Source organism: Alosa pseudoharengus, unplaced genomic scaffold (genome assembly GCF_046254945.1).
Source record: "Alosa pseudoharengus isolate Yale_2024_CS ecotype anadromous, Long Island Sound unplaced genomic scaffold, YU_APseudo_1.1 YU_APseudo_1.1_scf_18, whole genome shotgun sequence".
NCBI lineage: Eukaryota > Metazoa > Chordata > Actinopteri > Clupeiformes > Clupeidae > Alosa > Alosa pseudoharengus.
In genome coordinates this window covers 24,162,656-24,182,600 of record NW_027468650.1, presented here as the reverse complement: position 1 = coordinate 24,182,600, position 19,945 = coordinate 24,162,656, and the positions used below count along the sequence as shown (strand labels likewise).

Below are 19,945 nucleotides of genomic sequence, written 5' to 3'. Positions count from 1 at the left end.
GATTTAGTCTGCAAGAGAATTATGACTTGCAAGACAATGAGCTGAAGCATACAGCGAAAACGACACAGAAATTGTTTAGACACCAAGGTGAATGTTCTGGAGTGGCCGACTCAAATCCCAGACCTCAATCCTATAGAAAATCTGTTTCTGGACTTAAAAAAAGGGCTGTTCACACCCGATCCCCTTCCAACCGGACAGAGCAGTTTTGCAAAGAAAAATAGAGTACAATTGCAGTATCCAGATGTGCAAGCCTAATTGAGAGCTATCCACACAGCACAGATGCTTTAATGGCAGCCAAAGTTGCATCTACTTAATGCTAACTTGAGGGGGTGAGTATTTATGCAACTGCTTATTTTGCATTATGTACATGTAGTTTTAATGAATTAACATTACTTAGTATAAATCTGCTTTCACTTTCACATTAAAGAGGGGATTATTTGTAAATGATTGTAAAAAAAGACCAAATTAAACTGATCAAGATTCCATTCATAAATGCAGTAAAAGGGGAAATGTCCAAGGGGACTGACTACTTTTTATAGGCACTGTAGATTGCACAGGTTCTATTTCGTTTTGTCCTCTTATTATGGCATGCTGAATGACTCTCTGGACTGTAAGAGAAATCGTCTGTATACAAAAATATTTTTTTTTTACTTTAGTGAGCAGTGACTATTTCCTCCTTGCATATCTGCATGGCCCAATTGAGTGAAGATAGTGGCTTTGTGCAGGAGGTCCACAGAAATTAAGGTTCATGAAAATCAAATCAGTGTTTGTGGGACTATGAAACTTGCTGTCTATAACTGAGATGCATGGTGTCTCAAAAGTAGTTTCAAATAAATAAAATTACCGGTATTGTGTTTAATATTGTGGAAAGTATAAAACTAAAAAGGTGGTCTTTACCAATAACACAATAGCACAGCAGCAAAATCATTTTTTGAGATTAATTCCACTTGCAAGGGGATGCCACGCATCTCATAGTCTCAACAGTGTATGTATGTATTTATTGCATAGCATATCTTAATTGTCTTGCCTCAGCAAAACAGGACCACAGGATATTGCATGAACAGCTAAATCAAGATAATTCTGCAAAAATATTGCTGACCCAAGTCATTTGCCAGCCCCCCCCCCCCCACACACACACCCACAGGCACTGCACATATTGCCCAATCAAAACAGCTATTTCCCAACTCAACCGCCAGAATTTGTTGGATTGTGTAATTAAGTCATGTTTTGGTTCCGGTTTCTTGTTTTATAACATTAGAAAACAAAATGAACTGTTTATATTATAACAAAATCCAGTTATAATCAAAATAAGATTAAATTCAGGAAAAAAAAAACATTAAGTACCATTTTGAAGTAAAGAAAAAAACACAAAAACAATATAAATCATATCATAAAGTTTGCCTCAAATAAATGAATAATATATAGCATATCGTTTTAGGTAATGAATACTTTGTGAGTAATTTTTTGTTACAAATTACAAATACTGGCTCATGAAATGTAACAAAATAAAATACAAAATACTGCTGATGTGTAAAATACAAGTAATTAGTAATTTGGAAATACAAAAATACCCACACAATAATCATGATATACTAACAAGGCATATTATTGAAAATGTATCCCCAAGACACAAGAAATACTATTTTTGATTGGCTGACAGGGGGCTATTAATTCTGTACATTGGGGCACCTATGAAGTAGATCTGGTAAAAAATGTAATCACCATCCCATATGAATGTAAACAATGATTGAACTGACAAGCAGGCTTCGCAACAGTGGAATCAACTGTAACAAAGCAAACTACCCACCATAATTTTCCGTAACCAATGAAAGTAGTACAACAAATTGAACAGGTTGGCCTCTTTTTAAACTGAACTACATTTCCCTTGTTGTGCTATAAATGCATGCCTACTGGCAACATCGGAGATAAACAGAATAACAACCTATAAGGTGTCCCAATATACGGAATGAATTAACTTGGGAGAGAATTCCACTCCGGGAGGTCTTTGTCTCTGTCTCCTCCATTATTTCTGCATATCAGGACACCTCAGCGGATGTTACTCCTTACATAAATCCTCATGTCAAATCCAAGTTTTAATACTGTCCTGTAGTAAGAATGAACATCAGCTATTAGGTACTCAAGGTCATGGGGTCAAAGGCCGTGGTCCTAATATTCTCCCTCAGTATCTTATCTGTATCGTTTTCAAATTTTTGTCTTGTAGCACTTAACACACCTGACAATTCAAGCTCCTAGTTACTTTTTTAATTTCTTTCTACTTCCTGACATGTTCTAAGGGGCTTTAAGTTGTCTGCAGGGTGACAAAAATTGACATAAACAAACAAATTGGGTTTACACCCCATGTTGTCCTAACAGAAAGGTGATAAAGTTGACCATTTTGGCTCCCACAATTGACTTTTCTTTTCATTTTTTTTTCAACTTTACACATGTTCAGAGGGGATCGTAATAGAAGAAAGTTGGATCTAACACTTTTAAGTTGGTCACAATGTGGCATACCGCAGCAAGAAAAATGGAAAATGGGTAAACATTTCATGCTTTTCTTCCAAAAAGGTAATGAAATGTTTAGGTCAACTTTACAGTTGAATATAGGGAATTGCCCAAAGGATATCTCTAGGCACCCAGCCTATTCTTAAAACCAGATTCACCAAGATTCTGGCCTTTTTGCTTTATGATAAGCATTGCCTATTGTCATGGTTATAGCGGGTAGTATATTTAATTGAGTGATGACATTTTGGCTTATTTGAGAAGTATTTAAGTAGTTGAAATACTCAAATACAATCCCTCAAAGTATTTTGTTACAAACTACATTTGAGTTTTTCCATTCCTGCAAAATACAAATTACAAAATACGCTAAAGTAATTAAATACGTATTTTAAATACATATAATTGAAATACTGCCTGTCCCCTATATCACATCCTATATCAAAACAAAAAAAGTGTGTTTGAGTCTAAGCAGATAACTTTAATATTGTTAAAGTATATATCATATATGTCAAGTTGTTCATGCATTAATGTTCTTTTTCTGTTCACTGGCTTCAGTGAAGGAAAAGTTCACTGGTTCGCCAGGTGTGTGGTATATGATCGACAACTAAAAGGCCACTTTGACTGAGGGTGTACTGATCTAAAAGGGCCGTTCTGTGACTCCAGAAATTTCTTTGCCAATTTCTCACTTTTGTTGTCCCATTTTTCTCTACGGAGCTACAGAGCTTTGTGGTGCATATTTCACAACCGTCTCTTTGGGTTTGTCGCTGGCTCTGCCATGATGAACATCTAAAAAATGAAGCCATTTTATAGTTAGCCGGCATGGCTAACCAGTGCTTGAGAGGGGCATGTGTATGTCCAGAGAATTTTAAGCATTTTGTGTTTTTCGGCATGTTTCTCGCTCGTACTCGCTTCTCACGGGACTTCCGGATTCAGACACTGCCGAGACGCTGGTGCAGATCTTGCAAGGCTGGTTTTCCCGCTAGGAGACGGTAGAGGGAGCACGGAAAGCCGCCATTCTCACCACATCTCTTGCATTATTGCACTTTTGCACATCTTTCTGTTCTATCACAACACGTCATATACAATTTATTTGCTGACGGTTACATTCTTGTGATTTTGTCTTGTGATATTGTTGTTATTTATTGTTTAGTGTTAAAAATGTCTTCTGTTGCACTTTTTGTCTTATCTGTTAGAGAGAGAAAAGCTATTTCAATTCCTCTGTCTAGTATATTTGAAGAAATTGACAATAGCAAAGCTGACTTTGACATTTAGTGACTGTACACCAACTGGCTTGTAGATGGCTGGACACAGTTTTCTGTGAATATCTTGAGAACCGTAAGGCCTAAGACGACCAATATTTTTTTGGCCTCCAGGGGCCATGTCAACCCATCACATATCCACTCATTTGTTGTATAGCACTACCTAGTTAAAAATGAAAAAGCAAAAACGAGGCATTGTATTCGCAGGTATCTTTGGCTGACAGGTTCAAAACTGCACGGAATTTGAAGTGTAGGATCATTATGACATCATGGCGGACCATACAATAAGTAATGGATAATGTATAGAACGCCGGTCATTACTGGGAAAATAAGTCCCGACAGGGCGAACCGGACCCCGATGCGCAGCGGAGTGGTCTTGTTCTGCCCTGAAGGGACTTATTTTCACAGTAATGACCGGCGTTCTATACATTATCCCGCTTATTATACGGCTACTTGCCAAAACGAAATAATACTCCCCACGATATGACTTTAGCCTACATAACCTAGCCTATTTGTTACCCAGGCCCATTCATGTGAATGGAACTTTCTGCAGCACTCTGAAGAGCCGTGTAATAAACACAAAATAATACACACACACAAACACACGCACATAAAGATACATGCACACACATGCAGGCACACACACACACACACACACACACACACACACACACACACAGGTACGCACAGACACACACACACACACACACACACACACAGGTACGCACACGCATGCACACACACACACACACAGGTACGCACAGACACACACACACACACACACACACACACACACACACACACACACACACACACACACAGGTACGCACAGACACACACACACACACACACACACACACACACACACACACACACACCATTACCCCCACATACAAACTCACAAGTGAAAATACACACATACACACACATGCAAGCAATCAGACACACGCGCACACACACACACACACACCATTACCCCCCCACACACACTTACAAGCGAAAACACACAGAGAAGCACATAAAGCAGAAGTGAACGTAGAGATACCCTTGGTAAAATATTATTCCAGTAAAAGTACAAGTCTTTCTTTTAAATTTTCTTTTTAAAAAGTACAAAAGTACTTGCCTTCACATGTACTTAAGTTTCATGGAATTGTTGTTGGAAATGTTGTCATTATTGTTGTTGTTATTGTTGTTGTTGTTGTTATTGTTGTTGTTATTATTGTTGTGTTGTTGTTATTGTTGTGTTGTTGTTATTGTTGTCGTTATACAGATACACCTACTCACCTTTTCATCCTGCTCACTCATTATTTCTTATCTAGACTATTTACTACATTGTAGACTGAAGGTCAAAACTAAGAAATACTACATGAATTACAGTATACAGTAGGCTATGCAAGTAACAATTAACACATCAAACTCTGATTACATTTTAGATTCTTTATAGCCACCTTTTGCTTTGATGACAGATTTGAACACTCTTGACATTCTCAACCAGTTTCAGGAAGTAACCTGAAATAATTTTCTAAGGAAGGTACCTGGTGTGAGGAAGCAAGGATGATTCCAAAGAAGTAACCTGATCACAATGAGCACTTGTTGACTGATTTTGATTTACTCATGGTAATTAAAAAGCATTCCACAACAGTGTGTGAAGAGGTCAAGGTAAACGGCAGCTACTCTGAAGAATCTGAAACATGGCATGGGCTAGGTTGTTTTTTAACATGTGTTATGTCATCATTTTGCTGTCTCCAGTAGTGTACTGCAATGCAGAAAATTATAAATATAAAATAGGTGTGTCCAAAACCAGATATCAAACTAGATGTACCACAGAGTGGTACAAAACACGCTTGTCAATTTGTCTCCATCCCCTACTTTTGTGTATGTAAATGAGTATGTGCATACTGTGTGTTTGCGTTGTGTATACTGTATGTGTGCTTCTGTGTGTCTGTGTGTGTGTGTGTGGGTTCACTTGTGAGTGTGTGTGTGGGGATAATGGTGTGTGTGTGCCTGTTTGCCTGCATGTGTGTTTTTTTATGTGGGTATGTTTATGTGTGTGCATGCATGCGTGTGGTGTGTGTGTGTGTGTGTGTGTGTGTGTGTGTGTGTGTGTGTGTGTGTGTGTGTGTGTGTGTGTGTGTGTGTGTGTGTGTGTGCATGTTTGCATGCCTGTGTGTGTGTGTGTGTGTGTACCTATGTGTGTGTGTGCATGTGTACTGTGTGTGTGTATGTGTCTTTATGTGTGTGTGTGTGTGTGTGTGTGTGTGTGTGTGCGTTCATGTGTGTGCATGCGTGTATGTGTTTATGTGTGTGTGTGTGCGTACATGCGCGTGTTTGTGTGTGTGTGTGTGTGTGTGTGCGCGTGTGTGTAAGTAGCTGATATGGCCCCCCTCGAAACTTGGCCTGCATTCAGAGGGTGTCATAATGATCCTATACTTTAAATTTTGTGCAGTTTTGAAACTGTCAGCCAAAGATACCTATCACAATGCCTCGTTTTTGCCTTTTCATTTTTAACTAGGTGGCACTATACCTCAAATGAGTGGATATGGGATGTGTTGACAAAGCCCCTGGAGACCAACATACAAAAAATAAATTGGTCATCCTAGGCCCTACGGTTCTCGAGATATTCACAGAAAAACTGTGTCCAGCCATCTACAGGCCGATTGGTGTACAGTATTGTATGGCCTGCCATGAACGGAATTTCACGAAACTTGGCATGCATTCAGAGGGTGTCGTAATGATCCTACTTTTCAAATTTTGCGATTACAACACCTCGTTTTTGCTTTGTCATTATTAACTAGGTGGTGCTAAACCTAAAATGAGTGGATATGGATTGGGTTGATTGGGTTGATACAAAAAAATGGTCATCCTAGGCCCTATGGTTCTCGAGATATTCACAGAAAACTGTGTTCAGCCTACCCTCTTTTTGGGGGGACGTAAAACAATGGTCATCCTTGTGGGGCTACATGCCCACCAAGTTTCGTGCAGCCTTTCCAGTCTTGGCAAGGCTGCAGGCAATCAGGCACATGCACACACACACACACACACACACACACACACTTCTTTTACAGAGATATCGTGGTATCATAGATTCATCGTTTGCAATGTATTGAGTATTGGAGAATGCTAGTATCGCTATTGTGGGCAAAGTATTGTGACAGTATAGATTTGTGAGCTACTCTGTGATTCCCAGCCCTGATATTTAAACGTGTGATTCTATACTTCATGTTTTTTTTAAGGCTGCTCCCATCTTTGCTTTATCACACTTCTTTATTTATGCACCAGTAAAAAGTCCAAATCAATAAAGAAATAAAAAGGAGAGAGAATGAACACAAGTCAGGTCTTCAACTCTCTGGTTACAAGTCCGAAGCGCTAACCAGTAGGCCACGGCTGCCCCCAAAAAAAACTAGAGAGAGAGAAAGAGAGAGAGATCATGTACACACAGAGCCACTTCTTACCTTATCAGGCTGAGCAACATGCCACAACTGAGATTCCATTTCATGTTTCGTTTTGAATGATTAGACCAAACCCACTAAACACACTGAACAAGATGGCCTGTTCAGACACATCATAACTGTAACATTACGCAGATTATGCAACATTATGCACATGCACAGTATGTGTGAACACTGAACAGTGTGCTGAATATGGTACATTTCACATCCCTCTGGGAAAAGACTGAGGAACTTGATGTGTGCATTTAGTCTTTGATCTCAGCTTTTTTTCCCACCGTATGAATGACCAGGCTCATGACTGCGTTCACATTATGACTGTTGACCAAAGGCTGTGGTTCATGATACTACACTACACGAAGAGAGTACTGAACTGAAACTGAGAGTGCACTCCTACACCTTTGACATGACATTTAGCATGTGACAGACTTCTGAGAAAAGACTACGTAGGGGCCTTTCTAGTGTCCCATCAGAGATGAAGATTTGTCTTGACTTGACTTCACTATAAGTCTTCAGAGATCAGAAATGAAAATGTGACATGACTTCCCTAAGGGTAGAATGGGGATTGTTGGCTATGAGCAGTCTAGCACACACTTGTCTACCAAACTTCTTTTCTGAACAATACTTTAAGACTAGGAGCTCAGCTGGAGTCAAAATTTAGTATGGCATGATGTCAACATTTCATTAAAGTTGAAGGTGTTGAATTGTGGTTCAAGTAACCAAATTTAATTATTGTGGATTGCTCACTCATCTTGTCGATTAGCACAACCAGAGGCACTCATTGGAATGACAGAGTTGGCAAAAACCATAGGTCATAGCTTCAACCCTCTCCAGAATAACTGCTGTGCCATCCGGACAAAGATCGTATCTTTCAAAACCTTTACACTATGCAGCATAGCACCATGGGATATAATTTAATGGCAGTTAAAAATTAATATTGTACTTTTTTTTAAGATAAGAATATTTGTAATGGTGGATATTTTTGAATATACCATGAAATATAGTCAATATATTTCCCGCTGTGGTCCAACTCTAAAATTATGCGTCTGCCTCCTTCCAATGTAGGCTGAGACCAAGTCAAGAAAGACCGAGTATTTTTGCTTTCAATTCCGAGACAAGACCAAGTAAGCAAAAAATGGTCTCGAGACCAAGACCAGACTCAAGTACTACACCACTAGCTCCAACCGTAGCAAAGAGGGATCAATAAGTAAGTATATCGAAACTGTCATGGAAGGATATCTTGCAACTTTATACATTATTTTAAATTCGTTGTCATATAGGTGATGTTGTTATCCAGAGCAACCTACAGTGTAACAGCAGGAACAACCCTCTATTAGTAACTACGTTTCAAGTGCCTTACACAGGGCAGGGCACAATGTGGGTGCAATTGGGAACCACATTTAAAGGCTTGAGATGTATAACTGTTAGTAGTTGAACTAATTTGAATTAACAGTTAAGAGCCTGCACTTAAAATATGAACAAAACAGTACTAAGAGGAATCCAATCTGATTTACAGGAAAGTAGAAGTGTTTGATTCCATTGAAGCCCAGGGTGCATGTGATAAAGACGTTCAAATAATGAGGATCTTCACCTGACCTTAGCTTCTCCCACAAACCCACACTAGATGGCCTGCTAATGCTACTACACAATGATACAGCTTTAGCTTTAGCATGTGACTGACTTCTGAGAAAAGGCTACATGAGTGCCTTTCAAGTGACCTGCACCTGGCATGTGAAATTGCTGTCGAGGCCTATCTACTGACTTTTTACATTATTTGTATTATTTGTCATTTAGTTGACATTCTTATTTGGAGTAACTTACGAAAGACGAAAGAAGTAAGCCGAATGTATCTATTAGGAACCAAAGGCTTGAAATGCAAGAAGTTCAACTAATATAGACATACTGACAAAGCCTGAACAATATGAATCCGATCTCTGATTTACTGGAAAGTAGAAGTGCTTAATGACTCCAGGGTGCAGGTAAATGTACACTAAATACGTCCTAGCAGCTGGCCAGTGTGACACACACACACACACACACACACACACACACACACACACACACACAGACACACACAGACACACACACACACACACACACACTTGAAACAGTGGGTAAGCATTTCTATAGGGGAGCCTATAGGGGACTTACGTGACTTGGATGTGGACTAGAAGAGCGCTGTTCAATCATATCCACCTTCAACATTTTTCCTGCCGGTTAGGAAATCACACAGGTGACCCTTAGGTTACAAGTCTGATACCCCTGACTGGTAGGCCATGACTGCCCCATGTGACAAAGAAGTAGAAATAACAACTGATGTTATGTTATAGTTGTTGTCATTTTGCAGATACACCTACTCACCTTTTCATCCTACTTACTCATTACTTCTTATGCAAATCTTCACCTGATCTTAACTTCTTCCTCAAACCCAAGATGGCTTTGTCATGCATACAAAGTAATGTTACAGCTGTTGCATGTGACTTCTGATCAAAGACTAGACATGTGGGGTAGCTGTGGCACAAGTGACCTGGTTCAAGTCTGGCCTGAGGTCATTTCTCAATCCCCCTCTGCATCTCTCTCTCTCTCTTATTTCCTTATTTGTCTATTCTCCACCGCCCAATGAATAAAAACTAGAGAAGCCTACAAAAATCAACATGGGTGTATTTTAGTTGTCAAGCAAAGCTGCTGTGGAAGGATATCTACCAAATCTTTACATTATTTTATTTATTTGTTATTTATCTAATGTTGTTATACAGAATGATTTGAATTATCTACAGGGACAGTCCCCCCTGGAGAAACTCAGGGTAAGGTGCCTTGGTCAGTGGCACAGTGGCATTTGGGAACAAACTCACAACCTTTAGGTGTTCCATTTCAAATTCCAGAAACATTAGACCACCTTCTCCCCAACTTTGTGTATAAAGAAATGTATTTATTGGGATCTGTGATTTATGGGAAAGTATAAGTATTTAATGGATTGCGGTAAAGTCCAGCGGGCATGTGACAAAGGCGTTCAAATGGATGATGCTTCCCGTGGTGCACATACGTATCTTCACCTGACCTCAACTTCACCAACAAACCCACTCTTCAAGAAGGCCTGCTCACACACATACACTTCTCCAAATGTCTTGTGTTAGAGATATGACCACCCGCCCCCCCCCCCCCCACACACACACACTGCTCCTTTTCTGACCACTATTCATCTCATTGCAGTGACGTAGGTTTAAGGTCCAGCAAATCAGTACATAACAATGACATACGCCCATAGGGAAGATGAATAGAAAGCTAATACCACCCTCCATAGACGGAGCCCTTCCCTGTTATTATAAATAATGTGCAATTCTGTTTTAAAGTTTACCTTCTCCGCGTAGAGACACACTTCGGCATCTCTACTCAGCTGCTTGAGTTTGGTCCCATAGTACAGGTTTCTCAGAACTACTGGGCTGGAATCTGAAATACCTCAACCCAGAAACAGAAGACAGGATACTTTTTCCTCCATAGTGGACAACATACAAACTCCAGAACAGTGAGTACACATTTCTTTCAAGTCTTTAAAATTCATGTCTAGTTGGTGTTTCTCTTTCTTAACCCAGACAGAATTATAGGACAATTTATTTCAAATGCTAAAAACGGCTGAGTTAATCCTATGTGGCAGGTACAGTTGATTAGATCTCCGTGTACTGCATGTTTATGGTGATAAACTGAAAATTGCCAGAATACAAATTATGTGAATAGAACTGGTCAAGGCTTAAATAAAGACAATACCAATAGAAGTATAAGTATAAACTCTTTTGATCCTGTGAGCGACATTTGATCTCTGCAATTATCCCAATCTGTGAATTAGTCAAACACACTCAGCGGCGCTTGGGAAGCAGTGAGGGGTTAGGTGCCTTGTTAAAGGGCACTTCAGACGTTACTACTGGTCGGGGTTTGAACCAGCAGCCCTCCGGTTACAAGCCCGAGGCGCTAACCAGTAGGCCACGTCTGCCCCATAACGATCTACAGTACTAATAATAACAATAGTAATTCAAGAGTTTGGTTCCAATACGCAATATCTCCATTTTTTAAAAACATTAAAAAGTCATGTAATTTAATTGTGTATTTCATGTAATAATCAATACAATAGCAATTGTGTTGTTTTGATTGAGTAAAGACATATCAAACAACAATACCCAATTACAGTTTTACTGAAATTAGCCTATTTGGAAAACAAAATGTGGAAAAAAGATTTAGGGAAATTTCATGAATATGGAGGATATAGCATTTTGGAACCAAACTCTTCAATTGGAATTGAAAATGAATATACAGTTGCATTCCGAATATAGTTCAGCATTATGATTGACCTACCTTTGCATGTATTAATATCATGCTGGACATTTGGATCTATCAACATGGAGAAGAACATCCAAGAAAGAGAACAATCAGGCATATCAGGACATATCAGAATCATTGTATAACACATAAATGAAAGTAACACATTTTGTAAGTAAATCTTGCTTCCTATCTGGACACAATGTACCCCACATGCAACTTATAATGACACAAAGACCAAATCAAATACAAAGATGATGATTTCTGTAACCTAGAGAGTTTGTATGTCAGTAGCACAAGAGAGAGCCTTAGAGTGTGTGTGTGTGAGTGTGTAAGTGTGTGTGTGAGAGAGAGAGAGAAAGACGGAGAGAGAGAGTAGGAAATCAGGCCTTTAAACACACAGAAATAGAATTAGAATAGAATAGAAATAGAACAGTAATTATACACATAGCCTACATAGTATACATATTGTATAGTATTTATCTTAAGTGGCTTCATCTTGATCTTGATCTTGATCTTAAGTGGCAATTCAAAAGAAGTCAATCCAAAAGAACGGCTCTTGTCCACGCGTTAATGAACATGCCGTTGAGAAGTGGACTTTTGTTGGGGTGGATTTGTGCAACAATGTTGAGTTGAAACCCTCGCCTGAATGCACAGAGACAGTGTTTTGGGAGGATATAGGAATTACTAAATAACAGACTCATAACAGTCAGAAGAAATTCCTTGAAATCCATTCTATGATGAACAGGACAGACAACATATTTTAACAAGATTTCCTTAACAACCCGCCTTAAAAGGGTTTCCGTCTAGTGGTAACAAGGAATCGTGTAACCCCTCCCATGTGCCCTGCACACTGTACCGGACAGAATGCTCTCATACTCTCACATGTAAGGTTAGTTTGTACCTGTGCTGATGTTTAGGCTGTAGTTTGAAAATACAGTCAGGATATTTATCTACAGTAGCTATGAATAATGCCATGTATTTAAATAGATGGCTGTTAGATAGCATTATGCCTGTCCAAGTGCATGGATCATTAGTTTTATAGCAGTTGTCAGACAAAGACCGTGTTTAATTATGTCTTGTGGGAGCAGCACTGAGAGGGTGCGGCTTGAGCGACAGGTGACTTCTGAGAAGAGACATTATTTTGTGTCTGGGACCATGAACGAATCAACAGGTTCCTAAATGTCCTTGTTTTTGGGGCACCTCAAACTTTTTTTAACCTATATTGACAGAAACACACCCCTAGACTGAAGAAGTGAAGAAGTGTATTTTCAGAGAGACTGCACTTTACAAAGTGGTAAGTGAACTCTGAAATGATTGGTTTCCAAAATAATGATTGTGATCAAATGTGCTATAGATTATTTAAACATTACATATTGCACTGTACCTTAATATAACAGTCCCAGCATCTGATTATTCAAAAGGAGAATATAACAAAATTTAGCTTAAGAAATCTTGGTAACTATAGTAATGTCATATTTCCCATATTCATTCACATGTTTATGCACAAATGCATTCTGAACTGTGTAAACTGTTGCTGTGCCCTTCTCTTTGAGGGTGTTATATAAATGCAATCATGCAAGCCTTGTGTTATGGTGGTTTATGGCATTCTATCTACTGCCGTCAAGAGGTTACTGTGTACAGAGCAAACATACCTACCCCTGTACTTTGGATATTGTAAAGTGTGTCTTTGATGCAGTCATGTGTGATATAATATTCTAAAATTAGTACTGACTATGTAGGCATACATCTTCATGCAATGCTTGACTTATATTGAAATTTTGAGGAAGGAGTTTTATAATGCATTTCTGTGTTCAGCAGCAGACGTTGTGCGAATTGATCTACAGCAAGAGCAAGGTGCCTGCGACTCTGGGAGACATTACAGTTATTATAGCTATACGTGAAAGACTCTGAGACATCTGATGGGAACTGCTGAGATCTCGATTCTCAAAAAGGAAGCAACCAACGCAGAAGTGAAAATGAATGTGAAGAGCCGATTCACAAAAAGACGATGGATTCTAACACTGATTGGAAGTCTCCTCTACACCGCGGACATTGTGCTTGATATCTTTCTTGGAGTCAAGCATATAAATAATGGACACATCAACTGGGGCATTCTGACGTTGGCATTTGTCCTTTGTGCGTCAGTATGTACACAAATATTCAGCTACATGTGGTTCAGAGATGACAAGTCTGGAGGTGGCACTATTGTTGGACTACACCTTATACACATGGGCATCTTCACCAGGTACAGTACTTCAGAAAGACTGGGCTGGGACTTGTAAAGGGACTACTGAATTATTCAGGTTTCATTTCAGTGGAACGTCAAAAGTTTCATTATATAACTATGAAAAAGTCAGATAAGTGTTAGGCATGCTGACATCACACTATTGCATAACTCACGTGTGCTTCTGTATGTGTCATCACATGCTCTTTGGTATGTCACTGAAGAAGTCAGACAGGCATGTGAAAAATGTTGTGGTTTACGTGGTGACACACTAGAAGCCTTAACTTCCCATTCAAACTCAGGACAAATGTTGTAATGCTGATTTAACACAGCCACTTGTAGTGTTCAAAAGAACATTTGTCAAAAGTGATCACAACACACAATACAGGTCTACTTAGCCTCTGCACTACTGTGGACTAAAATGAAGTCTGTTAAAGGTACACTCCACTATTTCAGCAAAAGTGTCATTGATTTACATTTAAATGTCTTCATTTAGCACACTTATCTTAATGGCAAAGGAGACCTTAGGTAAAAGTTAAAACTATATACAAATACCACAAGACTACCAGAGGATGAGAGTGCTTCAGTATATAACCCATTAGGGGGGCGTTACAGTAGTCGAGGCAAGAGATAACCGTAGTCTGTACCAAGAACTGGGTGGTGTTGGGATAGGTATGGCCTGATTGTTTTTATTATAATGTGACATGGCACAACTGGGCAACATGGTCAGAAAAGGTCAGCAATTCATTAATCATGACTCAAGATGGTTGCAACTTTGGTAGGAGCAAGAGACAGGAGATAATTTTAATTAATTGTCAACATTAATTAATTAATTAATTTTAATATGATGTATAGATTGGATAGGAAGACCAGTAGTTTGGTCTTAGAGAAGCTTAGTTGGATATCCCTTCATCCATATGGATATATCAGAGAAAATCAAAGATCCATGCTTAGACCGTGGGGTTGTCAGGGTTGCAGGAATGATATAGTTGGGTATCATCTGTGTACCAGTGATATGAGAAGCCATGATGCAAGCATATAATTGGGCCCAATTAGGTGACGCACATGGCTAAGAGAAGGGGCCTCAGCACCAAGCCTTGGGGCACCCCTTGTGGTGAGACTGTGAGATGCAGATGTTTGTCCTAGCCATGACACATTGAACAATCGCCCAGTGAGCTAGGATTCAAACCAGGAGTGTACTTTTGAGAATATTATAGTAGGATGTGGTGGTTGACCATGTCAAAAGCAGCTGATAAGTTGAACAAGTTGAGTACAGAGGGCCGAGCTGATGCTCTGGCTGCCTTAAAGGCTTCTGTCACAGACAACAGAGCCGTTTCAGTGGAATGGCCACTTTTAAAGCCAGATTGATTAGGATTGATAAGTGGTTGATATTTTAGCTCAACATCCATTAATATTGGAATCCTCCCTTCTGTGCCACTCGATTGGCTTGAATTGTTTATGTCTTTTTTCAACAAGCTATGGGTCCGAGTTTCGCGGCAATATATCCTGGTGAAATGTGCTATTCTCCCGCCCAGGCGTATTAAATTTCTCCGGCGATATGGGAACTCTATGTCAAGGCGAGGACTCTGAAATGGGCGAGATGTTTCTGGTGAAGTGAATTTGAATAAACCAATCACATGCAAGCAGTGTTAAATTCTAATCTATTTATTGACAAATAAACGTCAACATCCCTTTATCCTTATGATTAACACATCAATGCAGGTGCCCAAAACAGTAGGTAGCTTACATATGTCATTATATCATTAAAGTAATTTGCTGAATTGATATTTGGAGTTCAGAAAGGTTTTACTTCATTTTTCAAACTATCAAACCATGCATGCTTTACCATATTTGTCGAGGACACATGACTGCCAAACTCGCACCTTATGCTTTTACCCACGTACAAATCTAGAACTGTATAAGAATATAGAATGTACATACTAAAAGCACTTACTGTATAGAAGACTGTGGAGCAAAGATCTGAATTTGACTAATAGCGAGTTAAAGTCATGGACTGTAATTTTAATCATCTGATGTTTGTTGTTCTACTTGTTGTTCAAAGGCGCATTCTTCCATGTGCAGTGCATAACAGTGTGTGTGCTTCTGACTTATCACCTGAAGGTATTACAAGCTGCTCAGAAAAAGCTTCAAGTTGGTTTGGTGCAAATCCACCACAGTTGTCAACGACATTTGGGACCACCTCAAGTTGTTTGGCCAGGCCACAGATCTGAGCATGCTCCGTCTGTTTGAGGCCTTCTTGGAGAGCGTTCCGCAGTTGTTGCTCCAGCTCTACATCTTCCTCCTGGGGCATGGACACAACTCAATCATTCACTGTAAGGAAACACAAACACACACACACACACCTGGGCCTTGTGTGAGAAAGAAACATCGGCTGAACTTGACTCAGCTTTGCAGTGAAGACCAGCAAATGACAAATAATGTGCTCAGTTGGAGTTAATTGCATTTATGCAGTACACTATTACATAAGCTCGATGGTGTTTTATGCCCTCAACGTCGTCATCCAGGCAGCGCTGCCACCGCTGACTTAAATTCACCTAATCCTAAACCTAACCCCAACCCTAACCTTAACCCATGGCTAAACCTAGTGCCTTCCAGGCAGCGCTGCCTTGAAGACAACGTTGGGGGCATAAAACACCAAGAAACTTACAATTTACATGTTACAAGTACAATACATAATAAATCATAATTAAGAGAGCATGCATTGTACATAAAACAAACTCTGGGCCTCATGTGAGAAAGAAGCACAGAACTCAGACATATCAAATAATAAATAAAAAACAGTGAACTGTCAACTGAATTTAAAACAGCACTTATATAGTGCTTTCCCCCACTTGACTACATATAAAAAAATATTTGCAGAATCTACAGTATAAACTAAAACTTTGCTTGAGTGCCAAAGCAACACAGGCACTGTTGAATACAGACTCAAAAGCCTATGGCTTTTATGGCTAGCACAGAATGCACTTTGTAATAGTTAATTTTACATGAGTTCAAATGCATTTATGTGGTTCTTTCCATGACATATTTAGTTATTTCTTATTTCTAATCACCAGTAACTGAACAGATATTAACCTGAGCACATGAGAAGTAGTGACACTATGCAAGATATTTCTTACACATAGGACACAGTGACTTTATAGCTGATTATGTTTTGGTGTGTGTTATTTGTGCAGATCTCTCCATGGCTGCATCCTTCTTCAACGTTGCCTGGGCCGTGGTAGACTACCGCCGCTGCCTCCGGAGGTCTCTCCCCCAGCTGAAGGAGATGCCCAATGGTCTGCCCACCATCATTTACCTCCTCTACAAGCTCTTCGCCATCACCACTCGTATCTTCAGTCTCAGCTTGCTCCTGGTGCTGAGTCCCTTCAGTATCTTGTACATGGCCCTGGTGTGGCTCCTCAGCACAGCGTGGGCCTTCTTCCAGCGCACCGACTTCTGCACATCGAAAGCCCTGGAGGTCTTGTACCGCGCCATCGTCGGCATCATCCTCGTCTTCACCTTTTTCAACATCCAGGGCCAGGCGACGAGGGCGCCCATGACCATCTACTACATCTTCTACGTCTTCCAGAGCCTCTCAGCCCCGTTATTCTTGTGCATGTGGAAGCCAGAGGTGCTGAGGTACGAGTACAGCACTGGGATCATCAGCGCGGGCCTGTGCGTGGGGCTGGGCCTGCTGTGTGTGTACTACGGCCTCTTACACCAGGGGGAAGAGGTGAAGACAGAGGAGCGAGTGGCTGATGAGGTGGACAACATGGAGAGACAGGGGCCTGAGTTGGTCATATCACCACGAATGAAACGCTTCCTTCAGATCTGATAGGCTCAAACAGTTTTCTAAGCACTTTAATGCATTGTGTGAAAGTTATTGGGTTGAACTGTACATTTCTTTATATTTATTAAGCAGAATTTTAAAGGCACTTTTTACTTCTCCCTTACCTACAAGCACACTTCCTAAAGTATTGTGACTAATTCGGCACTTGTATTCAACATGTGACTAATGGCACTGTTTACGGCTGGATTGAAGGACTTCAGCACTGTTCATATCAGCTTTGGTTCACATGGATCTTAATAGCACTATATAACTATCTAAACCATCTGTGACCCAATAAGATAACAAAATGTGAATTAATTCCCTTTGAACGTGTACCTCAACTTGTTTCTGTGGTTCTCATACAGGCTTACTGGAAAACATACTTTCAAATCCCATGATATCAACTTTTAGTGCAGATTTTGTTGGTGCTTACTCTCAACTGTAGCATAATACAAGACTACAGATCCAGTTTCCACTAGATGGCAGCATTGTTTAAAGACAATAATTACTATCGGAAGTTTTGGTCACCTTTCTGGACTGATAAGCCAGGTTCAGATGAAATTTGACATGGACACTCTTTATGTGGATGTAGTTTTTTTTACAGTAAGTTTATTCTGTGTATAGTAACTGTGTTTACTTATTTATTTGTTTTCCTTCAGTCTGTATTATCTATAAATTCCTCTATGGGTTGAAAATAGAGGTTTTCTACATTGTTGAATGTGTGGCGTCTCATGACTTTATAACCTCTGAATGGCCCATGAAACCGGCCACAAAAAAGTGTATTCATGATGACAAGAGTGAGTTCATGGACAAACACATGACCTTACCAGCTCGCCATGCTGACCTGGATCTCTTCTGAGTCCTGAGCTAATTTTTAAGATAACAAACCCATCTAATTTTGTTTTGACTACCAGCAAAATATTGTATGAGCCAGCTGAATAGGGGTGGGGGTGGGGGGGGGGGGTAGTGAGAGAAAGGGAAGGTGGAAGAGAGAGAATCAGGGAGTGAGGGATAAGGAAAGAGGAGAGAGAAAGGGAAAGAGGAAGTGGTGAAGGAGAAGAAGGCAAAAAAATGAGAGGGAAAAGAAAGAAAGAAAGAAAGAAAGAAAGAGAAAGAAAGAAAGAAAGAAAGAAAGAAAGAAAGAGAAAGAGAGGGAGAGAAAGAGCTGGGCACTGGTCTCACTCTGGCCTCCATCCTGACATGTGCGGTGGTGGTGGGTGAGCTCACCTGCGAGGCACGCTGACAAACCACAGATTCCTGAAACAGTAGTTAGCCTTCAAATAAACACCCGCATTTTTCCAGCGCACGATGGCAGCCTTTTCCTTGTTTATTTAAGGAAGAGAGAGGAATAGAGGGGGAGAGAGAGAGAGGGGAAAAAAAGAATTGCACAGCACTTAAACTTTCATCTGACCGTTGTCTCCTGTCAGAATCACTCTATAAAATGGCGGGGCCTTGATGAAGAAACGGTGCCATGGCAAACCACCAGCCAATTGTTGCGACGACGGCTCGCTCTTGGTTTTGGCGCGCGGCTGTTGCGGAGCTGGCCGAAGGGCTTATGTCTTTTCCATCCATGTTCAAAATGAGGGAAATAAAGAGAGAGAAAAAAAACCCACCTCCTTCATCTCTTGTTTATTCTCAGGCCCATGCCAAATTTCGGAGGAGAGGTCTGCCTTTTCGTCTGTGTGTATTTTCGCCACATCCCTCACGTTTGCTGCTTCTGGCCCGCTGGCCTTTTCTAGAGGTTAACGCAGTTGTCTTTGGCTGTGAGGCTTTTTTCGGCTCCGAGGCAGTGCAGGCCTAGGTGCTTCACACAGCCAGAACCAAGTGGTCACAGTGCCCCCCCTATAATGGAATGGATCCCCACTTCACAGAGCCTCTGGGCCTCTGAGTGAGTCCAACTGGCCTCTACACACATACAACTGGGAGGTGGGTGTGGAAGAAACTCACTGTAATGATTACAGTCCAAAGTCATGTTCCCCAATACCTGCAAATGCACATCTTTGCTATTTTCATTGCTTCACGCAAGTGGTGTTCTCATGAGCTATACCAGAGACTTTCTAATAAGGAGACACAGCACTCAAAAAATACTCCATAGAAATGCATGGGGCTATAGTTTGTCACGCCAACATGGCCGTTGTCTACACATATCCCACCCCTTCCTCGGCAAAACGTCGACATGTGAATACATTGAGCCAATCATGTGGTGTGATGTGAATACATTGAGCCAATCATATGGTGTGTTGTGAAGACATCGTGCCAATCATGTGTTGTGATCTCGCCGCTGGAGCAAGATTGGTGTCGTGAAGCCTTGCGCACGCGCAGTTCGACCCAAAGACTGTGCCCGATGAGTGCCCATAAAACGTTGGTATATGGC

General features: G+C 40.4%; 1 protein-coding gene across 2 annotated transcripts; it reads left to right on the top strand.

The window, feature by feature from the left end:
* Nucleotides 1-10,510: 10,510 nt before the first annotated feature.
* On the top strand, nt 10,511-18,289 carry xkr9 (XK, Kell blood group complex subunit-related family, member 9). Of its 2 annotated transcripts, none has more exons than XM_076290671.1 (5): nt 10,511-10,730; nt 12,748-12,812; nt 13,337-13,763; nt 15,864-16,075; nt 16,937-18,289. In XM_076290671.1, the coding sequence occupies exons 3-5, from the start codon at nt 13,438-13,440 to the stop codon at nt 17,575-17,577; spliced, it is 1,179 nt and encodes a 392-aa protein (XP_076146786.1). In that variant the 5' UTR covers nt 10,511-10,730; nt 12,748-12,812; nt 13,337-13,437; the 3' UTR covers nt 17,578-18,289. The 2 variants fall into 2 exon arrangements, with proteins under 2 accessions (XP_076146786.1, XP_076146787.1); XM_076290672.1 differs by having other exon boundaries at nt 13,334-13,763.
* The last annotated feature ends 1,656 nt before the right edge of the window (nt 18,290-19,945 follow it).